Below are 20,415 nucleotides of genomic sequence, written 5' to 3'. Positions count from 1 at the left end.
TTTTTTTCCTTAGACGGAGTCTTGCTCTGTCGCCTCGCCCAGGCTGGAGTGCAGTGGCGCAATCTCGGCTCACTGCAACCTCCACCTCCCAGGTTCAAGCAGTTCTCTCTGCCTCAGCCTCCTGAGTAACTGGGATTACAGGTGCCCGCCACCATGCCCAGCTAATTTTTGTATTTTTACAAATAGAGACAGGGTTTCACCATCTTGGCCAGGATGGTTTTGAACTCCTGACCTCGTGATCCACCCGCCTTGGCCTCTGAAAGTGCTGGGATCATTTTCTTCTTTCTTGCCATTCTCTTTGCCACACTACAGTGATGTAGGCAGGAGTGTGTGTGTGTGTGTGTGTGTGTGTGTGTGTGTGTGTGTGTGAGAATTATTTTGATAATAACTAGGGGGCTTCAAAGGTGAATGAGATACCTTTACCCCAGAAAGTTCGGATCTGTATAAAAGGCACTGGAGCTGAAGAACACTCAGTTTATCAGAGGAAAGGGATCCAGGAAGGACAGTTCACAACCAGGGGCCCCGGGGAAATCTTAGGGGAGTAGAGTATGGGAAGTACAAATGATGTGTAAAATAAACAGGGTGATAAGATTTGGAAGGAAAAGAAAGGCTACGCCAGACTAAGGAATTTGGGCATCATTCTACAGGCAGTTGGGAGCTATTACAGGTTTTTCAGTTGTTTAATGATATGGCCTGGGATGCATATCTCTTTTTACAGTAAACTTTGAAGTCTCTGTTTCCCATGCCTCCAATGTCCCTTCCACGAACAACTCTATTAGTTCTACTTGCAGAGTGTATCACAGACCCAGCTTCTGTAGATAGCCTTCACTGTCAGAAGGCTCACCCAGGCCACTGTCACCTCTCAACTGGGCTGCCACAGCAGCTTAGTTGGTTGTTGCTTTTATGCTTGCCTTGCCATTACATTCTGCACAGCTAAGTAACTTTTACAAGTCCAAATAAATGTTATCACAGTCTGTGACCTGGCCCTGGCCTCTCTTAAACTCATATTCTATCCTTTCTTCCCCCTCCCTCCCTCACCTCAGAGTCTCTGCATTTGCTGGTCGATCTGCCTGGGATGGTCTTTCCTCAGATTATCACATGGTTAGCTCCTGACCAAAAGAGGCCTTCTTGCTCTTTGATGTAGACAAGGCTCAGCCCCAGTGACACTCTCCATCATTTACCGGGTTCATTTTCTTTATAACACTTACTGCTATTGGGTGGATTTCCATATTGGTTTGTGAGTTTAATACTTGTCCCCCAAGCTGCTCAACTAGATGTATACAGGGGCTTTGTTGACTTCTGTATCCCCAGTGCCTAGAAGAGTCCTGGCACTTAGTACATTTTTATTAAATTAATTAATTTAGAGATTTGAATGACTAGAGCAGAAGGCCAGATTAGAGCTGGTTGCAGGGTTTCTTGGACAATGAGAATACATTGAGGGTCTTGTCAGTGGGAATGAAGGGAGGGGGCAGGCCAAAATGAGGTCATAGGGAGAACTAACAGATTTGACATGGTGTGAAGTGTTGACTTGTTGGAGAGGGAAGAGGTAAAGGATTTTGAGCTTAGATGAGCTATTGGAGGCCAGGAGAAGTTTCTGGATTTGGTGGTAAAAGGAACAGTTGTAGAGGTGCCATGTTTGAGTACTGTTGGGATGGAGGTTTCCAGCACACAGTTGCATTTTGAGGTTATTCAGAGATTTTTTTTGTTATGTGAGAGGCATTGCTACAAATGAAGCAAGGATCATGGCTCAGAAGATGCTGGGGGAAGCCATATTTCCTGCTCAACTATAGCTTGGCTGTAGCAAGTCATTGAACCTCTCTGAAGCTCAGGTTCTTCATCTGTAAATGATAATAAAAAATTGCATGGCAGGGTGGTTCTGAAAATTAAACTTCTCTCCCTCTTTTTTTTTTTTTTTGCTTATCAGTATGAGAGTTTATATTTGTTTACTCTAGCGATTCACATCCTAGCTACATAGTATACTGTGATTCCATTTCATTTCTTGTACAAGTCTTATTATTTTTTTGGTACTAGTCACTCTTTCATCTCCAAACTTTCCTCAAAATCTGAAATGTTTTCTCTCAGTAATTTCAAACCAACATGTATTCAGTCAGTTTATTTTTCCCTCCCCTTAGAATTACCTTTCCTGGCCTCCTCTGACTTCATGCTCCAATTCAGTTTGCTCTCTCAGCTTGCTGCATAGCTCTGTCATCTGGAATCCCATTATCTTCTCTTGTTTTGGATCCTCTGTATCCAGATCTTATTTTCTTCCTCATTATTTACCTCACTTCTTCATTCTGTCAAGGAATATTCATCCTGTAGCTTTCTGAGAAAGAATGCATGGGAGGTAATCTCTTTGAGACTTTGTAGAGCTTTATTCCGCTTTCATACTTTATTGACCTTTTGGCTGAATATAGAATTCTAGGTTGGAAATAATTTTTCCTCAGCGTTTTGAAGAGTGCCTCATAATCTTTTAGCTTCAGGTATTGCTGTTGTTGAGAAATCTGATGCCATTGTAATACCCTTGCTTTCCATGTGATCTTTTCTTCCCATTTGAAAGTTTTTAGACCCTTCTTTCCTTCCTTAGTATCTTAATATTTCATAGGGATAAATCTTCATGGGGTGCCTTTTTCATGAGTTGTACTGGGAGGTTGATGGACCTTTTCAGTTTGAACACTCATCTAAAATTCTTGGAAATGTTTTTGAATTATTTATTAGAAATTTTACTCCTTTTATTTTTTCTAGTCTCTCTAAAACTCCTGTTATTCACATATTGGATAGTTCTGGCCTAGTCTTGTGATTTTCTTATATTTTTCACTCATTTTTTATCTGTCTTTTTAATGTTTTTTGTTGTTGTTGTTTTGTTTTACTTTTCTTCTGCTCAGTACACTTCTCCAAATTTTCCCTGTGTAACTATTTTGTTTTTTTGGTCTCTGTCTTTCCTAAAACAGAGACCTAACTAAAACAACTAATAATCCTAGATTGTCTGTACTAGTTACATATCAATGGTTTGGTATTAACTATTTAATAGTTAAATGCCAAGCTGAACTAAAATCCTTTTGTGTATGAGTCATACTTGTCATCTTGAAGCCCTCACCCTAAGGCAAGGACACGTTTTCTTGCGGGCATCTCTCAAGTAGGTCTTTAGTCTTGAGTTGGCTGGGTTGCTGGAAAGGGACTATCTATCTAGTCTCTTCTTGGAGTATATCAGTTTGATTTCTTGCATCCTGGGAGCTGGTTATTTCACTGTTTAGCATAAAGACATACCTCAGCTCCCTGTTTTCAGTGTGTAGCCTCTTTCCTTCCCTGGGCTAACCCTGATGCTCCCAAGTCTCAACTCTCTCTGGTTCACCTTCTCTAGAGAGTAAATATCCTGGCTTCTTCAGGGTTAGGGAGGAGTCACTTCCTTTTTGGAAAGGAACTGCAGTTCTGATCTCCTGTTCTAGATCAGGAGTTGGCACAGTTTTTCTGTGAAAGAGCTAGAGAATAAAGATTATGGGCTTTGCAGCCTGTATCACGGTCTGTGTGGCATGTTGGTCCTCCTTCTCTTCCTCCTCCTCCTTTTTTTTTTCTCTTTTAAACAACCCTTTAAAAACTAAAAACAAAACAAAATGATGGCATTCTTAGCAGGACAACCTCTGATCTAGAGGATTCTTTTGGACACTGTCAACTTACCATCTTTTATCATCTCTACCCCATACCCCTGCCTTCAGAGGAACTTGAAGCCTCCAATTTCTGAACCTTTTTGCATTTTATGGCAAAACTGGTTTGGTTTCCTGTGGGTATCCTCCACTCCAATTTTCCCCTGCCTCATGAAAACTTAGGTTTCAGCTTTCGTGGGTTTGCTAGGTGAGCAACCACTTATCTGTCTTCTTACCATTTTCCAAAAGGTCGGTTTTTTTCCTTGTCTGCCTCTTTCTCTGCCCTTATTGGGCTATGGCTTTTTTCTTCCTTTCCCATCAGGTCAGTAGGATTTGGGGAGGGAGGGAGAAAAATACGTGTATTTAATATAGTAAGTTTAACCAGAAGCTCCCACCAAATCCAATTTGGTTGGGTTTGATTTTTTACTACTCTCTTTGATAGTTCTTGGGTTAATTTTGCATTTGTTCTCCATGTGCTCACTTGCTATGCCAGATGTTTGAAGAAGATGTCCTTGGGGAAGAAAAATGAGGGATTTTAAAATATAATGTTCTTGAAATGCTCACAGTGGTTCAGTGTGTGAGATCCCAAAGAGGCCCAACTCTTTCTAACCACCAGACTCTCATCATAGAAATGCAGTTTCACCCTTATTTGTGCGAACCATCAGAAGCATTTAAAAATGTTTATAATAAAGTTTGTGGCTTATTGTTTCAAATTGCATTTAAGGTAGTAAACTGAAGCTTTTGGTGGTGTGTCCCTGACACAGGGAGAGCCTGTGGTAAGTGATCCCTAAGAGCTGATCAAAGAGAGTTGTTGAGCATTTTTTCCTGTATTTGTGTTTTGGTCCTTTAATCTGGTAGCGTTTCCAATTCCATTCTGAATACAGTAATGCACATTCCCTCCCCCACTTACATCTTCCTGACAGCATGTGGCATTTTCTTTGCCAAATGGCCCCTGTTCAGACATAAACCTGCCTTTGCCATCAAGTGTATAATGAGGTATGAACAATGGTGGTTGTCAGAAAATGGGCATCTTTCAAGATCTTATTCATGCCACATTTTTGTTCTAATAATCAAGTGAAAATTGAAAATTAAAAAAGTAAAATTCACTGAAAAATGACTACTAGTCCTTTCTGCCTAGGTTCACCTTTCCTCGCCAGTGAAGATGGCGTGCTAGGCGGAGTGATTGTTCTCCGTTCGTGCAGATGTTCTGCCGAGCCTGACTCCTCCCAAAATAAGCAGACACTTCTAGGTAAGTGAGACATGTGCGTTGTGTGCGTCTTTCTCTTTTATTTTATTTTTTCAAGAAAAAATGAAAATATGTATACCCTTAAGTCAATAATTTTAAACTGCGGGAGGGTCGGCATGCTTTATTGCTGTCTGAACCTCCCTGTTCTGCTGATCGTTTTCCATAGGTAAGCATGTAAAAGATGAATGTTCATTTTTAAGTACACACTTAGAGAATATATTTCAAATAAGCTTAGAACCAAGGACCTTTACTAAAGTCCAGTATTAACAACATTGGACCACATACTCATGCCCTATCTTATTCCGCAAAGCACTTGAGGTGACCCCATAACAAGGCACACAGTAATAGAGAGAGAAGCTTCTTCCTGTTCCCATTCCCCAAAAGGAATGAGAAGCGAGTGAAGAGCTACTGGCCTAGAGGTCAGTCCTGGCTCTGTGGCTCGTTAGCCATGACACCTTCGTGCTTCAGTCTTGCTGTTCCATGCCATTTCCTCATCTGTAAAACAAGGACGTCTGCCCTGCCCTCCTCATAAAGCTGTGCTGAGAGAAGGTCAAATGAGTGTTTTTGCAGATTTGCAGATGTCCATCCAGATGTGTGGTTTTGTTTCCAGCCAAGCACCAGTGGGATGAAACCCAGCCCACCCTCTGTTTGTGAAGGCACAGAGTTGTGGGGCGGCCGCTGACCACAGGGTTGCCTTTTTCTAATCCATCTCTCCAGAGGGGACACATTAAGAAAATCTGCATAAAGGTGACACATACACTAGCAGGGGCACCATATGTTATTTTTTTTAAGTTAACTTTTTAACTGAAGCATACGTACATTTTTAGAAAAGTGTACAAATCATAACTGCAACTGCTTGATGAATTATCACAAAGTGAACCCACCCCCCTGTAACCAGCACCCAGATTAAAAAAAAAAATAGAACTTTACCACAACCCCAGAAGTCCCCTTTTGACCCCTTCTGATCTCTACCCCCTCCAAAGTTAAACAGTATGCTGACTTGTAACACCATGGTTAGTTTTGCCTGGTTTTATTTATTATGTCAATAGAATCAGGAGTATGTATCACTTGTGTCTAGTCTTCAGTCAGTATTTAAGCTTGTTAGATTCATCCATGTTACATGCAGTAGGAGTTTGTACATTTTCATTGCAATAGCTCAGTGTACTAGTCCATTCTTGTGTTTTTTGTTGCTTTTGTTTTTTTTAATACAAGCACTATAGGTCATCCACGGGAGTTGTGGTAGTTTAACCCTTCCTGTAAATTTCCTTACAGAAAGCGTGAGTGGTGCCTGATGTATATTGTGTGATTGTTGTCAATTGCTATAGTACATGTCCCTTCGTAGTTTATGAAGTAGAAGACTGAGTGTTTTTTATGGGTATAAAAATACTTTTTCTCTAGAAGCCCAAAACATTTTCATAAAATCTCTTTGTTCATTCCTCAGAGAAAAAGTACACTTTATATAAAAGGCCTTTTTCTCCACCTGGACGCTAACCACCAGCTGTATTTTTTTTTTTTTGCCATAGTCTTTCCTTCTACCCTCTGTACGTAGTACCTAGGTTACTCCAAGGAGATGTGCTTTTTAACAGTCATGTTTTGTTAAAACAAGACAAATACTAGTTTTATTCTTTGGTATCTTAATCATTGTTGAATCCTTTGAATGTTCTTCCAGTTGGATAGTTAAACCCAACCTGGTTCGTTTTAAACATATGCGGAGGATGGACACGGGGTTTCCGTAAAACCTTTACAGGGACATGGATGAAGTTGGAAACCATCATTCTCAGCAAACTTAACACAGGAACAGAAAACCAAACACCCATAACTGGGAGTTGAACAGTGAGAACACGTGGACACAGGGAGGGGAACATCACACACTGGAGCCTGTCAGGGGCTAGGAGGCTAGGGGAGGGATAGCATTAGGAGAAATACTTAATGTAGATGACAGATGGATGGGTGCAGCAAGCCCTCCATGGCACGTGTATACCTATGTAACAAACCTGCACATTCTGCACATGTATCCCGGAACTTAAAGTATAATAAAACAAACAAACAAAAAACCTCAGAAGAATAACCCTTAGTGTTTGGGCAGCGGTGGGTTGCGGGGGGCATTAAAATTGTTTCATCGATATTTCCTAAAAAGAGTATCACAGTACTCTGCTGAGCCTGGACTCTTACCTATTTGTGTTAACCCTGAAAACTGTAATGTCTTTTTGTTTGGCTTTTCATTTTTGGTGGTACAAAAATGCATATTTAAGGATAAGCCATAGTATTTTAGCTCACGTTATATAGTTTTTATTACCAATGTAGTGATTTATAAACTCTTTATTTCAAGAGGAAGCATTAAGTGTGAAGTGCCAATTTATGAAATAAGTGAAACCTTGCCGTTTGTTAACTGGAGGCGTTGATGCTTGTGAAGCTTATCTACTAAAACCTGGTGAACATAGGCTAATGTCAACTTACAGATGCTACCAATTGTGTGAACTTTCTATAACAGGTATGAATGTTAAGTATGTGGTAAGAAAATAAATTCAAACGGTATAGAAGTAGGAAACAAAGTAAATTCAAACAGTATAGAAGGACAGGAATCAAAGATGTGAAAGTCACCTTTTATACTCCATTTCCAGAGCCACCAGTCAGTCTTTGGTTCTGGTTATTCTCATGGGAAACACCCTCACTCTATAGAATGTGCTCACACATCTATTTCTTGATTAGTCAGTAACTTGTGACCCCTTGCTGTGAAAAAATTAAAAACCCAGCCCCCACCACATCCCACTTCTCTTCCTTCCTGATTTTTGTTGGAATTCTACTCTAATTGGAAATAATATTTTAAAAATTATTGCACTTCAACACACTCTTTCTTGATCCATTAACTTTATATAATGTCTATCAAACATTCCTCACCACTTCAACTATGTAAGTTGAGGAAAGTTCGTGCACTGTTTTCTGTTAGTCTGTTTTCATGCACTGTTAGTCTGTTTTCTGTTGCTTATGACAGAATACCTAAAACTAACAGAATACCTGAGTGATTTGTAAAGAAAATTAATTTATTTCTTACAGTCATGGAGGCTGAGAAGTCCAAGGTCAGGGGGCTGCATGTGATGAGGGCCTTCTTGCTGGCAGGGACTCTCTGTCGAGTCCATAGGGGCACAGGACATCACATGGTGAGGCGGCTGAGTGTGCTAGCTCAGGTCTCTCTTCCTCTTCCTATAAAGCCACCAGTTCCAGTCCCATGATAACCCATTAATCTGTGAAGGTATTAATCCATTCATGAGGGCACAGTCCTCATGACCTAATCACCTTTTCAGGGTCCCACATCTTAATACTGCCATATTGGGGAATAGGTTTCAACATGGATTTTGGAGGAAACAAACATTCAGACCCTATAGCACTTGCTTTTCTCCTTTTCTCTTCCTCCTTCACTCTCCTACCTCACCTCAATCTCTGTCAACAATACCATTGTTGTTATGATTATTAACATGTGCCTTCTTATATCTATGCTTATCTCTGTAGTTTGATCAGGGGTTGACTCTAAATAGTGTCAGTGACCAGCATTGACAGCATCAGGATTATAGTATAAATAGTGCTCACTGCATACCCTAGAAGCAGAAGATCGGACATGTAGAGATCAGGGTTTGTCATAAACCTCTGCCTGTAAAAGGACTGTTTCAGTCATTGAGATCAAGTGGATTCTCCTTTCTATCAATTGCTCCAAATTAGCTATAAATTAATTTGCTTCATGTTTGGACCATGACTTCCATTTATTGCTTTTTCACTGTCATAAGAGTATAACTATAAACTCCTGGCTCCTGGATGCTCAGTAATTTCTAGTAACAAGAAAGCTCAGAAGTCTTTCTTTTCTACACATCCAAATAAAACAAAACAATTTCCAAAATTAAAAAAAAAAAACTTAACTGCTGTATATTGTTAATCACTTTTTTGGTCCCAAGAATAATATAATCACACAATCTCCTACTGTAGCCTTTTGTGTGTCCACTTTCTTTTCTCAAAATCATAAATATTTTTCTCATTACATCACACAAGCAGTTTCAGTCAAACCTCATTGCTGCTTGATGGAGTTTCCTGGAAGCCGTTAGGTAGACTCTCCTCTTGACAAATACATTAGTTATCAGAGCTCCAGTGGGCTGCTTCCAAGGTGATATGACTCAAGTAATGGACACCTGTGAGGTTTGCCCTTTGTCTACTGATTCATGAATAGAATTGGAGAATCTCAGATATGAAGGAACTTTCAAAGTCCACTTGTGTGACCTTGTTACAGGTGCTTTGTCCATAGTTTGTTGAATACTCCTCCCTTCAAGAGGTGGAGCTCAATTCCCCTGCCCTTGACTGTGAGCCAAACACTGCAGACTCGCTTCCAACCAGTAAATTTATGGCAGAAGTGACAGTGTCCGATTTCTGAGACTAGGTCAGAAAGGCATTGTGGCTTCCTCCCTGGGCTCTCTGTTGAATCACTCCCTCTCAGTGAGACCAACTGCCATGTCATGAGAACACTCAAGCAGCTGTGTTTTAGAGAAGCCCACTTCGCAAAAAACTGCGACCTCCTCCCAACAGCTGCTTCTGAGGAACCAGGGCTTCCTGCCAACAGCCTCAGAGATCTGAGTGAGCCTTCAGATGACGGCAGTCCATGGCAGCATCTTGACTGAAATCTCATTGGAGACCCTTTGAAAGAACCACCCAATGAAGCCACTGCAGAATTTCTGACCCACAGAAACTGTGAGATAATAAGTGTTTGCTGTCTTAAACCACCACATTTTGAGAGAATTTATTATGTAGCAGTAGATAACTAATAAGCCTTTTAAGCCCTTCCGCCTAATGAGCTGCGATGACAAATCAAGGTGCTCTGTTGCCATCTTTAGGCAGCTTTTGGATTTTCGTTTTCATCAGTAGATCCTGATTCTCTTTGTGTACCCTCTCGGACAAATATGATGCGTGTCCTCTTCAATGCAGTCTCTAATCAAGTTTCCCTCACCTCCAGCCTTTCCTTCTCTATTTGTCCCCTCAGTCCCATCTCCGTTATTGCTCCCAGAGTTCTTTCTATATAACAACTGTGCAGCTGGCCCAGAGAACATAGCCATAGGTCCCAAACCAGGGGCAGGAGAGAAGACTTCCCCAAAGAAGAAAGGGCAAAAATGAGAACTTGACCTAGAGAGCCACACCAATCCCAAGATCAGAAGGACACTGTTCAGCCCAACAGTGACATAAATATATGTAATTAGTTTACTGTATGTCTAAGCTAAATGTTGAATCTTCTTATGTATGCTAAAATAAAACAAACATTGTATCTCTTACTGTTACTTCCACGCTCCCTACCTTTAATTTTTCAGCAGGCAACACACACGCATACACACATGCATACACACACACCCCGCCCCCACACAGATGCACACACACCCTCTGCTGGTGAATTTCCTGTAGCACAGATGGGAGCTACCTAACTTGATGGGAAATGGCATCCCCTGATCTGACCTCAGAATATGCTTTCAGTGTTATTTCTGACTCGTCCTTTAAAAAAAATTGACAAATAATTGTATATGTTCATGGAGTTCAACTAGTTTTTCTTTTCCTTCGTTCATTCTCAATATCTTAACTCTGGCCACTCCAAATCACTCTCTTCCAAAGAGTTATTTTTGCTTTTTCCCCCAATAACTTGCATATGCTCTTGCTGTGTTAAGCTCTGGGCCAATAAAAGTCTTTAAAACCCTGATCAAATGTGAATCTTCGAATCCTCTGGAAGTCCTTCCCCCAGGTAATCTGCTCCTTCCTTGTGCTCTGTTAGCACCATGCAGTTGACATTCCTTCTAATAATGACTGTGACACATCCTAGCCCCTTCTCGTAGGCCAGCACTTCTTAATCTTTTTTTCCGAACTCAGTTATTTGAGAGGAATAAATTACAGGTCTTTGAGCTCCAGTGACACACACAGGGGTTATAGAGGTTTGAAATATCTTCCCAGGCACTGGAAAATTCCATTGCTTCTAAGAATCATAACACCAGATTGTGAGCTATTCAAGGGCAGAAGCCACGTCATATTGAACTTAATAGGCTCCCAATAATTATTGGATGGATGAATTAGGTGCCAAATGGAGTTTCTTTATTGATTTTTTAGCAGAAACTTTAAAAGAAGTTGACTCTTCTTCTAGAAAAATGAAATATAACAGAATATATCCTCATGTTCATAAAAAAACAAACAATATTGGTTGGAAATGTTGGATAATGAGGAGCATCCAAGAACTAGATGATTTTGAGGCAGTTTAAAGGGATCACAGAGGAAAGTCTCCACAAATAGCCTTGTAAAAAGGACAATTAGGATGTGAACATGTTTGCAACACCCATCCTGCGACCTCCTACCTCCAGATCATGAGTTGCTGACAAAGCCCAGCCTACAAATCGCTGATTTAACGCAAAGCAAATGCTTGTCCCTGGAATGAAACAGCTGAAAAGAATTAATTTTCTCTCTGCTTTTAGAGAAAAAATAAGCCAATATATTTTTACCTGCTGAAGTACAATTACATGTGCTTTCCAGGCCTCTACAGAAGTGCTTTATTGAGGCTGCCGTATATAGTATGGTTAATAAATGGATAAACAAAGGCATATCAAATCAAGTCTTCTGGTGAAAAAATGAGTTCTTTACCATTTTAAGCTTGTAATTAGATACAGGTAATTAGAATATATGCAAATATATAGCATAAACAGCCAATCTTAGTATATGGGTTAATTTCCTATTTTGCACCTTGTACCAAAACATGTGTTGTTGGGAGCCTGGTAAACCCTATGAAGTTCAGGGGTGTCTGCCAGGGAGTGGTCAGTAGGAAGCAGTGAATATGGAGATTAATGAGAAACACATTCCATATATTTAAGAAAAATCTTAAACAATTCAGGGTAGGAGGCATATGGGCTCTTAGAGGTAAAAAAAAAAAAGGCTGTGTATTTAGCCAGTGGCATTTGTGCCAAGCTTGTGTTGGAGTTCTTCATCCTAAACAGATCTGAGGCCCACAGTTCATCCAGAGCCTGATTATGTGATGAGCACACATGGGAATTGTTACCTTGCCATTAAGTTAGCCCCACCTTACCCGGAGAATAACTTCAGGTTCTTTCCTATCGACAGATGTGTTCATAATGCTGATAATTAACTTTCGTACATGATACTGCTTCCATTTGTGCAGCTACCCTTTTATCCAGTTTTGTTTTCATCTTTTACTATGAAATGTTTCATATATTTTTAAAAGAAGGACATAATAAATTTGTAAGTTATAAAGGACAATAATAAAATGAACACCTGTGGACCTGCCACCCAGCCTAAGAAATTGCCCATTACCCATATGTTTGAAGCCCCATGTGGGCCTCTCTGATCTTACTACTGTGCTTTCTCCCCATCCTTTACTTTGTGTTTACCCCCTGCTTTTCCTGAAAGCTTTTTTCACACTTTTGTATATCTCTAAATAATACATTGTTTAGTTTTCCTTGATTTTAAACTTTATATAAATGGTATATCATCATATGATTTATTTTATGAAAATTTTTGTATGTTCTCACATAATTACGTGAAACGATAAGGAGTTATCATTGTAGACATAGCTCTATCAAATCAAACTGTTTTACTGTGGCCAATTAGAACTTAAATGCAGTGTTTTTCTCCCTCTTTTCAGAATAGGCAAAGTTCTTTATCGAGTGCTTTGTTTTGTTGCTGTTACCAAAGTATGCTGTGGTTTCAAAATAAAAAATGTTAAATTGAATTGGTGCTTCCTGGAACATTAAAAAGATAAAAGGTTATTTTACTGTAAGTTAAAATTCCAAACCGCCTTTTGGTTTTACTGGTATTAAAAATTTGGTGAGCACATATAAACACACATACTTCAAAGGAGCTTCATTCTTAGGGCACCAGCAATATCACTTATTTCCATTACATGGCACACGCCACAGTGAGCACTTATGACTAGGCGTTTCTGCTGGGCTCACATGATCATAAAAATAACCGTCAAAGAGAAGGCAAATTAGCTTTTAGGCTGGGAGTGGGAAAAGAGGTACTTATAGATGTTTGTCTGATGTGAATAACTTTATCTTAAAAATGGTTTTAAAACTTTGTTCTACGTGACAGTCCATTGTCATGGTTGGAAGCTCATTTCTTTAGTGCTTCAGCAATGTTTTGGAATTGTTACATCTTCACTGTAGTGAAGATATCTCTTAAGAGATAAGCCACATTTTAGTTCTTATTTAAGGATCAGGTGGAAAGAAAAACATTAAGTAACTTAGATGCAAGATGAATAAGGTAGACATGATATTTAAACTTTTCAACGATGAAGAGTAGCATTAATCTGATGAAGTAGTGCTCTGAGATTAATATTTTCAGAATTAGTTTTGGTTTTATAATACAAAGATGTTGATTGCAAGTATCTATAATCTGCCACTTTGTTTATACCAGAACTTTCTTTCCTTTAAATCACGAACGTATCTCTATACATTGTATCACTAATATACTCTGAATAATGGAAATAGATTTTCATCTGTAGTTTTCTTTTCCATCATGAGAAGTATAGTTCTAGCGATTATCTTGCCAAGAATTGTTATTTTTTGGCTCAGAAAGTTTTCCATCTGAAATATAGAATACAAACATTTATGAATAGAATTCTAGTGACTAAGTAATTCTTATTACACTCAGGAAATTTTATAGTCAGTTTCATCTGCTCCAAGGGTAATAGAGTTTACCATGAAATAAATCCTAAAAAAGTATTTGTTGAATGAATAAAATTGTGTTTTAATAAAACTTGTTTTACTGAATGGTTTTGTGTTCACCAGAGAACTTCCAAGTCCCAACCAAGTGGCCGTCTGTTTCCAGCAGCTTCTAATACAATAAAAGGATAAAACAGGAAGATAATTGAAGTGTCCTCCAGGGCTTGTGTTACTATTTGACCCACATCGTCCTCTTTTCAGTCAGCATCCTTCATTATTTAGTCTTGAACAAATCTGAACAAGCCTTGGAAAGAGGGAATGATTATTTTCTTGGCTTAGTGTAACCAGGATTCTATAGAACTCAATCCCCATTGCTCCCAAGACAGTTACGTGGTGAAAGTTTTTCAGGGAAGCATGCCAAGTCAAAGTTTCTTCACGGCCATAATGGGACATGCATTATATGAGTCTTAAGGATTCTATGTCAAGACAGTAAAGCGTCTTTGCATTTTTTTTTTTTTTTTTCTCCTAAAGATAAACCTCCTACTGGTTATAAAGACCCTAACAACCAGGGGCAAAAATCTACAGCTATAAGAGGAGGCTGTGTTATTTACAGTGCCTCATTCTTCCCATTTAAAAAATGAATTTCTCTTTATTCAATAAGGAGTAACTTAAATACTGTGCAGAATGGCGTAGGGCATGCCATTTGACCTAAGGCTCAGGAGTGACAGCTTACTTGGCAACTGCCCAGCCCAAGACAGTTCTGATTTTAGAGTTCTGTTTTCCTTGCAAGCCAGTCTGGAATGTGAAGCCAAGCACAGAGGTTTTAAGTAGGTGTGGGAGCCAGTGCAGCTGGGGGTTGTTAACAACAATTGGAGGACAATATATGTATATATATCTTTAAAGAGGAGGAGAGTGGCTGATGACTTCTTTCTGGTCAGAAAAATGAATCCATTTGGATAGAAAAAACTTACTTGCAACCTGGTAAGGAAACTGTTTTGTCTGACTTAATTTAAACAGAGTGATATGTGGATGATTTTGAAAGAGAAGTATCCTAGGGGAAACATCATGAGATAAGTAGCTTATAGCTCTTTTAACCCATAAAGCTGGTGATTTAAATGCCACTAGGAGGCAAAGCCTTGCATTGGGGATTAAGGGCTGCTTTATATAGCAGAGCTCCACCAAGACTGAAGTCGTACCACTGTTGGGCATATACATTTACTTGTTCCAAATTCTTAAATACAACTTTCTGGAAAGCCTAGCTTCTAAAATTAAGTACAAATACATCGTGAAGGTTCTTATAATGCAATTAATCCATCATTGATGAAGTGCACACGTACAGCTCATCTCTCTCTAAGCCATTCTCCAATGTTGAAACAGGATCAATAGTGTGTACCTTTTCTCACATTGCATTTGTATGACATGATATGTTAAGAAGCCGCTCGTTGGAGAATTCTGCCAAATCTGTGTCCATGTTTCACATGTTGAACCTACTCAGGAACTTATTTTAGTGTGTTGTTAGTGTTTTCTGATGAGAATCTTTTCATGGTCTGGACATTTCTAGAAGTCCCACAAATCCCTGGGCTTTGGCCTTCTAAAGAACCTAAGCATTTTTCAATCAGTAGTTGAGGTTATAAACAGTTACTAGTCACTACCAAAGGAAAATGGTAATTACTGAAAGGCTAGAAGCTTCTCTAGATGGAAATAAGCTTGAGCTTGACCACACCAAGACTGTTATAGCCAGTGCTTTCACAGGCTCAGATGTGTCACTTCAGGCCACTCATTTACCCTGCATGTTGCCTGAGTTCATGGTCTCCCTCATGTAATAATTATACCTTGAAAAATTCCAGGGCTATGAAGTAGCGTTTCCCAGGTTTGCTGTATTATTAGAATTATCTTTTAATACTCTTACCATAAACTTCAATTTTCAGTATATGGAAGAATTTCAGATTAAGTACTCAAAATCAGGAGATACATTATAGACTCCCAGATATCACTGATGGTAAATGCTACTCTTTTTTTTCCTCTCTCTGTCGCCCAGGCTGGAGTGCAGTGGCATGATCTCGGCTCACTGCAAGCTCCGCCTCCCGGGTTCACGCCCTTCTCCTGCCTCAGCACCCCCCGAATAGCTGGAACTACAGACGCCTGCCACCATGCCCAGCTAATTTTTTGTATTTTTAGTAGAGACGGGGTTTCACTGTGTTAGCCAGGATGGTCTCGATCTCCTGACCTTGTGATCCACCCGTCTCGGCCTCCCAAAGTGCTGGGATTACAGGCATGAGCCACCGTGCCTGGCCAGTAAATGCCACTCTTTTACTGAAATTGTAAATTTTTATGTGTAACCGTATTTGAGCAAACTTTGTACTACTCTTTGCTGAGTTTTAATTATAATTTATATTTAATTTATTTATATATTATATAATATATATAATTTATATGTAAATTAAATATAATTTAATTATGAATTAGGACTTAACTAACAATACATTTTGTGTATTTGTGAGTAAACTTTACTCACAAATGTCTCTATTTATTTTTAAAAAACTTATAATGATTTTGACCTTTTAAAATTTCTGATGGAAAAGCAGCTTGAGGAAGTTGTCAGGTACAGTGTGTGTTTTGTTCTATTTGTTTTGATTGCTCTTCGAACATAGCAGGTTTTGCCTTAAGTATATGTGTTCAGTGTAAATTTTAAGTAGGGGCTTCTTCATGCCCCATCCTAAGATTTGCTTATGTTTTAGATAATCATGAGACAAGAAACAAATTGGAAGCTTTAGACTAGTTTCACATCATGATAATATATTCTAATGAAGGACAATTAAAATATATGGTAAGATCAGAATGTCGTCATCTAAACAGGTAAGAAGTTCTTCATAGATATCGTAGATTAACCAGGTAATCAAGATTTTTAGAGGCATTAAAAAATAGGAAATATATGAAAACAGGATAAATTCAGAAGTTTCAGAACGTGGTGAAAAATAGATTGCCCTTCACTCAAGTTCTTTACTCAACTAGTTCCCTCTACAGGAGAAACCATTGCTGCCAGTTCCTAAGATACTTTTCCAGAGAGACCCTGTGTACTTACAAGCATGTTCATACATGATCCTCTTTTATTTTATTTCACAAAAATGGCAGCACTATCTCTATACATTATTCTCCACCATACCTTTTTTTTAGCCAAACTATCTTGTAGATTGGTGTTTTTTTCAAACTGTAGCATGTCACATTAATGAGCTCTAAATCAATTTAGTGAGTCAGAAGCAGAATTTTTAAAAAGCAATAAGTAGACTATAAAGAACACAGTAGAAGAGAGCAATACATTGCAAGTAGAAGAGCAATTATTACTTTGTGAAATTTTAGGTATAAATAGATGTGTGTAGTAAATGACAATGTGTGAGTTTTTTTTGTTGTTGTTGTTTGTTTTGATTTGGTTTTGGATTTCACTGTGGTTTGTGATCAAAAAGTTTGAAAAACAGTGTAGTTGGTTCCATATCATCCATGTAGAGCTTCCTCATTTGTTTTTAATTGTTACATAGTGTTTCATTGTATACAGTACCATAGTTATACATATGCCCAATAGGCAATTGGTTTCCAGTTTCTTGCTAATTAAAGCTACTTTGATGAAGATTCTTATAAATATGTTATCATATATGTATAAGGGCATATCTGTGGAATAAATATCTAGAAATAGACTTGCTAGGTCAAAGGGTGTGTAATTTTGATAAATAAAGTCAATCCTCAGTTATTCCTGGATTCTGTATTTGTTAATTTGCCTACTTGCTAACATTTATTTGTAATACACGAATCAGCATTTCAGCACTCTCATAGTCACTTGTGGACATGCATGAAGTGGTAAACATTTTGAGTCACCTGATGTCCACATTCCCAGCTGAAGTGAACAAGACAATGTTCTGCCTTCCTGTTTCAGATCTTGTACTACAAATGTGTCCATTTTGTGGTCTATTTTGTGCCATGTTTTCCACATTTTTGCACTTTTTAATGATGATTTTGCCATTTAAAATTGTACCAAGCATAGTGCTGAAGTGCTGTCTGGTGTTTCAAAGTGCGAGAAGGTGGTAGTGTCTCGTGAGAGAAAACATACATTTTGGATAAGCTTCATTTAGGCAGAAATTATAGTGCTATTAGTGGCGAATTCATTGTTAATGAATCAACAATATGATACACCCAAATAAAAGAAGAGGAAACTCACTGATCTGTATGTGATGCTGCTGCGGAAGGTGCTAAAGTAACATCTATATATGCAGCAATGGAAAAGATGGAAAAGCAGCTAAATTAGTGGATTCATGGAATGATGACCAATAAAAAAAGCATAGAGGATAGCATTGTTGCGTAATTTGAAAGCCAAAGAAATTTATGGGCGTGTTACCCAGCATCAGGAAAACGTTAAACTCTTCTTGGCTAGTGTTTATGCATATAATTATTTGCAAATAAATAAATATTTTTAAAAGATTAAACAGAAACACATATAAAATAAGGTTATTTGTTGATACGCTGTTAAAAATATTTTGACCAGAGATTTGCAGGAACCTAGCCCTGTGTTTTCCCTACCTGTAGTGGCTCATTTGTTTGCTAATTCAGTGTTCATCAACATTATAGAACATAATTACCACAGATTAAGAGAATGTTCTTCCAGACGGCCATGCTCCCACAATTGCTGTATGAATCTGCTCTTTTCTCCACTCCCAGCTAACACAATGTTGTTTCAAACTTTTTGATATCTGAAACCTGGTAGTCTGATAATAGTCTGAAACCTGAATAACGGTATCTTGTGATTTTAATTTGCATTTCTTTTAGTATGAGTAATGTAGACTATCTTTTCATATGTTTTAGAGCCATTCATATTCCCTTTTGTTCATATCCTTTTTGCATTTTCTTTGGATATTTGTCTCATTGATTTGTAGGGGATCTTTATATATTAAGAAAATTAGCCTTTTATGCTATGAATTACAAATATTTCCCCAAATTTGTCATTCATCTCTTGACTTGAATGGCAAAAACAAACACTATAAACAGGCCAGGCAAGGTGGCCCATTCCTGTAATCCCAGCACTTTGAAAAGCTGAGGTGGGTGGATCACCTGAGGTCAAGAGTTCAAAACCAGCCTGGCTGACATGGTGAAACCCCGTCTCTCCTGAAAATACAAAAATTAGCTGGGCATGAGAATCGAGAATCACTTGAACCTGGGAGGTGGAGGCTGTAGTGAGCTCAGATTGTGCCACTGCACTCCAGCCTAGGTGACAGAGTAAAACTCTGTCTTTAAAAAAAAAAAAAAGAAAGAAAGCACTATAAATATTTTTTAACTAGTCAAATATATTGATCTTGGCCATCTTTTATGGTCTCCGGGTTTCATTATGGTTTAAAAGCTTTCCTTAAGAGAGATTTAAAATGTTTTAAGAGTTGTGTTTGGTGTTTGTGTTTGATGTTTCGTGTCTTTTGGTGTTTGTAAGGAATTTAGTCTTCTTAATGTGTAACAAGTATAAATCCTTATACTTGCTACACACTTATAAATACTTATACTGAGTAGATTTTAGAGTAATATAACAATGAAATACCACAGGCTTTGTGATTCCAGAGTCCAGCTTGAAATCCAGTCTGTGCGCCTAGTAAAATGACTTAAGCCATACTGCTTCCCTTCTCTGAGCCTCAGGTTCCCCATCTCTGCTTTGCTGAGTTCTGCTATGAAAGAGAATGCCTGGCACATCATAGATTCTCAGTGTTAGCTCCTCCTTGTCCTACTTCCCTGAAGTCTTCCACTAAGAAATAATTTGTTACATTAACTTGCATTATGCATGTACTACAAGTAATGAAATAATTTCTCTTTAAAAGTGTTTTGTAATTTAAATCCTAGACAATTTCTTCTGATATTTTAAAGCTAGCATGAATTAATGACTGATAACTGGTTTGAATTGTCATTATTAAAAAATGTGTCAGTACAATGTTTTGCCTTTTACTGGCGGATGGGATAAATGTTTGTGAAAACAGTGAAGAATGAATTTTTAGACATGGAGTTATTTTCTTTAAAAACTCCTAAACACTATATCTAGAAATCTTATTGAAAACTATTTGTATAAAAATAATTGTTGAATGAAGGTAATCAGTGTACCCTAATTTATCCTCTTTTATAAGTCTAAATTTTTATGTTTATTCCATTTTTTGAAAGCAGACTACATTTATAGGGAGAATAATACATTTAAAAATCATTAAAATGATCTTTAAAAAATAAAGGGGGTAATGTCTTTATCCTTTGCTCTCATGGTCATATTGGCTAAATTTTTATGATTTTTCTTGGCTAATTACTGAGGAGTTGCCCCCTTAATATTTGGGGCATGAGGAAAAGGTGCAGTTTTAGAAATGCTTTAACTTTGTATTTGAATAAAATTTATTGTCACTACTCTAGGAAACTTCGGTAAGACTTGAGTGCCTTTCCTCTGTTAGGCAAGTTAGACTATCCCAGACCTTGCTCTGGATGTCAAGATTTTTGAAGTTCAAAGCAGATGTGTGTGGATGAAAAAACATCTGGTGAAGAGAACTTGCTTCGTTGCATGACACTTTTCCTGCACTCTTCAGTGGAGCGTCTGTTGAGCAGGTTGGCAGGTTTGATAACTAATTAATGATGAGGAATGAGCCATGTAGCTGAGGAACTCCATTTTGCCCCTCACTGTCTCTTTCTTCCCCATATGTCTGGCAAAGCCTTCAGAGGCTAGGATCATGGATCACACAGTTGGGTCTCAACTCAAACACTTCTCTCCAGGCTTAACTAGCTTAGAGATATAAACAGATGGATGGCCTGCGGGACAGGGTTTAGTGTTGAGCAATGCCATTTTATTATCAGG

General features: G+C 38.4%; 1 protein-coding gene across 17 annotated transcripts in view; it reads left to right on the top strand.

Moving 5' to 3' along the window:
• The window catches only part of LOC105481498 (taspase 1), a 441,844-nt gene that overhangs the window by 208,921 nt on the left and 212,508 nt on the right, over positions 1-20,415 (top strand). For 14 of the 17 annotated variants that reach the window (XR_986975.3, XR_986974.3, XR_011613530.1 and 11 more), the window contains one exon: positions 4,777-4,887. Coding sequence is in view for 12 of the 17 variants with exons in the window: in XM_071079677.1 (XP_070935778.1) it covers positions 4,777-4,887 (111 nt within the window). In the remaining 5 variants the exon portion in view is untranslated. Of the gene's footprint in view, positions 1-4,776; positions 4,888-7,213; positions 20,169-20,415 lie in introns of those variants that run through there. The other 3 variants (XR_011613532.1, XR_011613531.1, XM_011741117.2) reach the window with 3 other exon arrangements.

The sequence above is a fragment of the Macaca nemestrina genome, chromosome 15 (assembly GCF_043159975.1).
Source record: "Macaca nemestrina isolate mMacNem1 chromosome 15, mMacNem.hap1, whole genome shotgun sequence".
NCBI classification, from domain to species: domain Eukaryota; kingdom Metazoa; phylum Chordata; class Mammalia; order Primates; family Cercopithecidae; genus Macaca; species Macaca nemestrina.
This window is presented reverse-complemented; position numbering and strand designations above follow the sequence as displayed.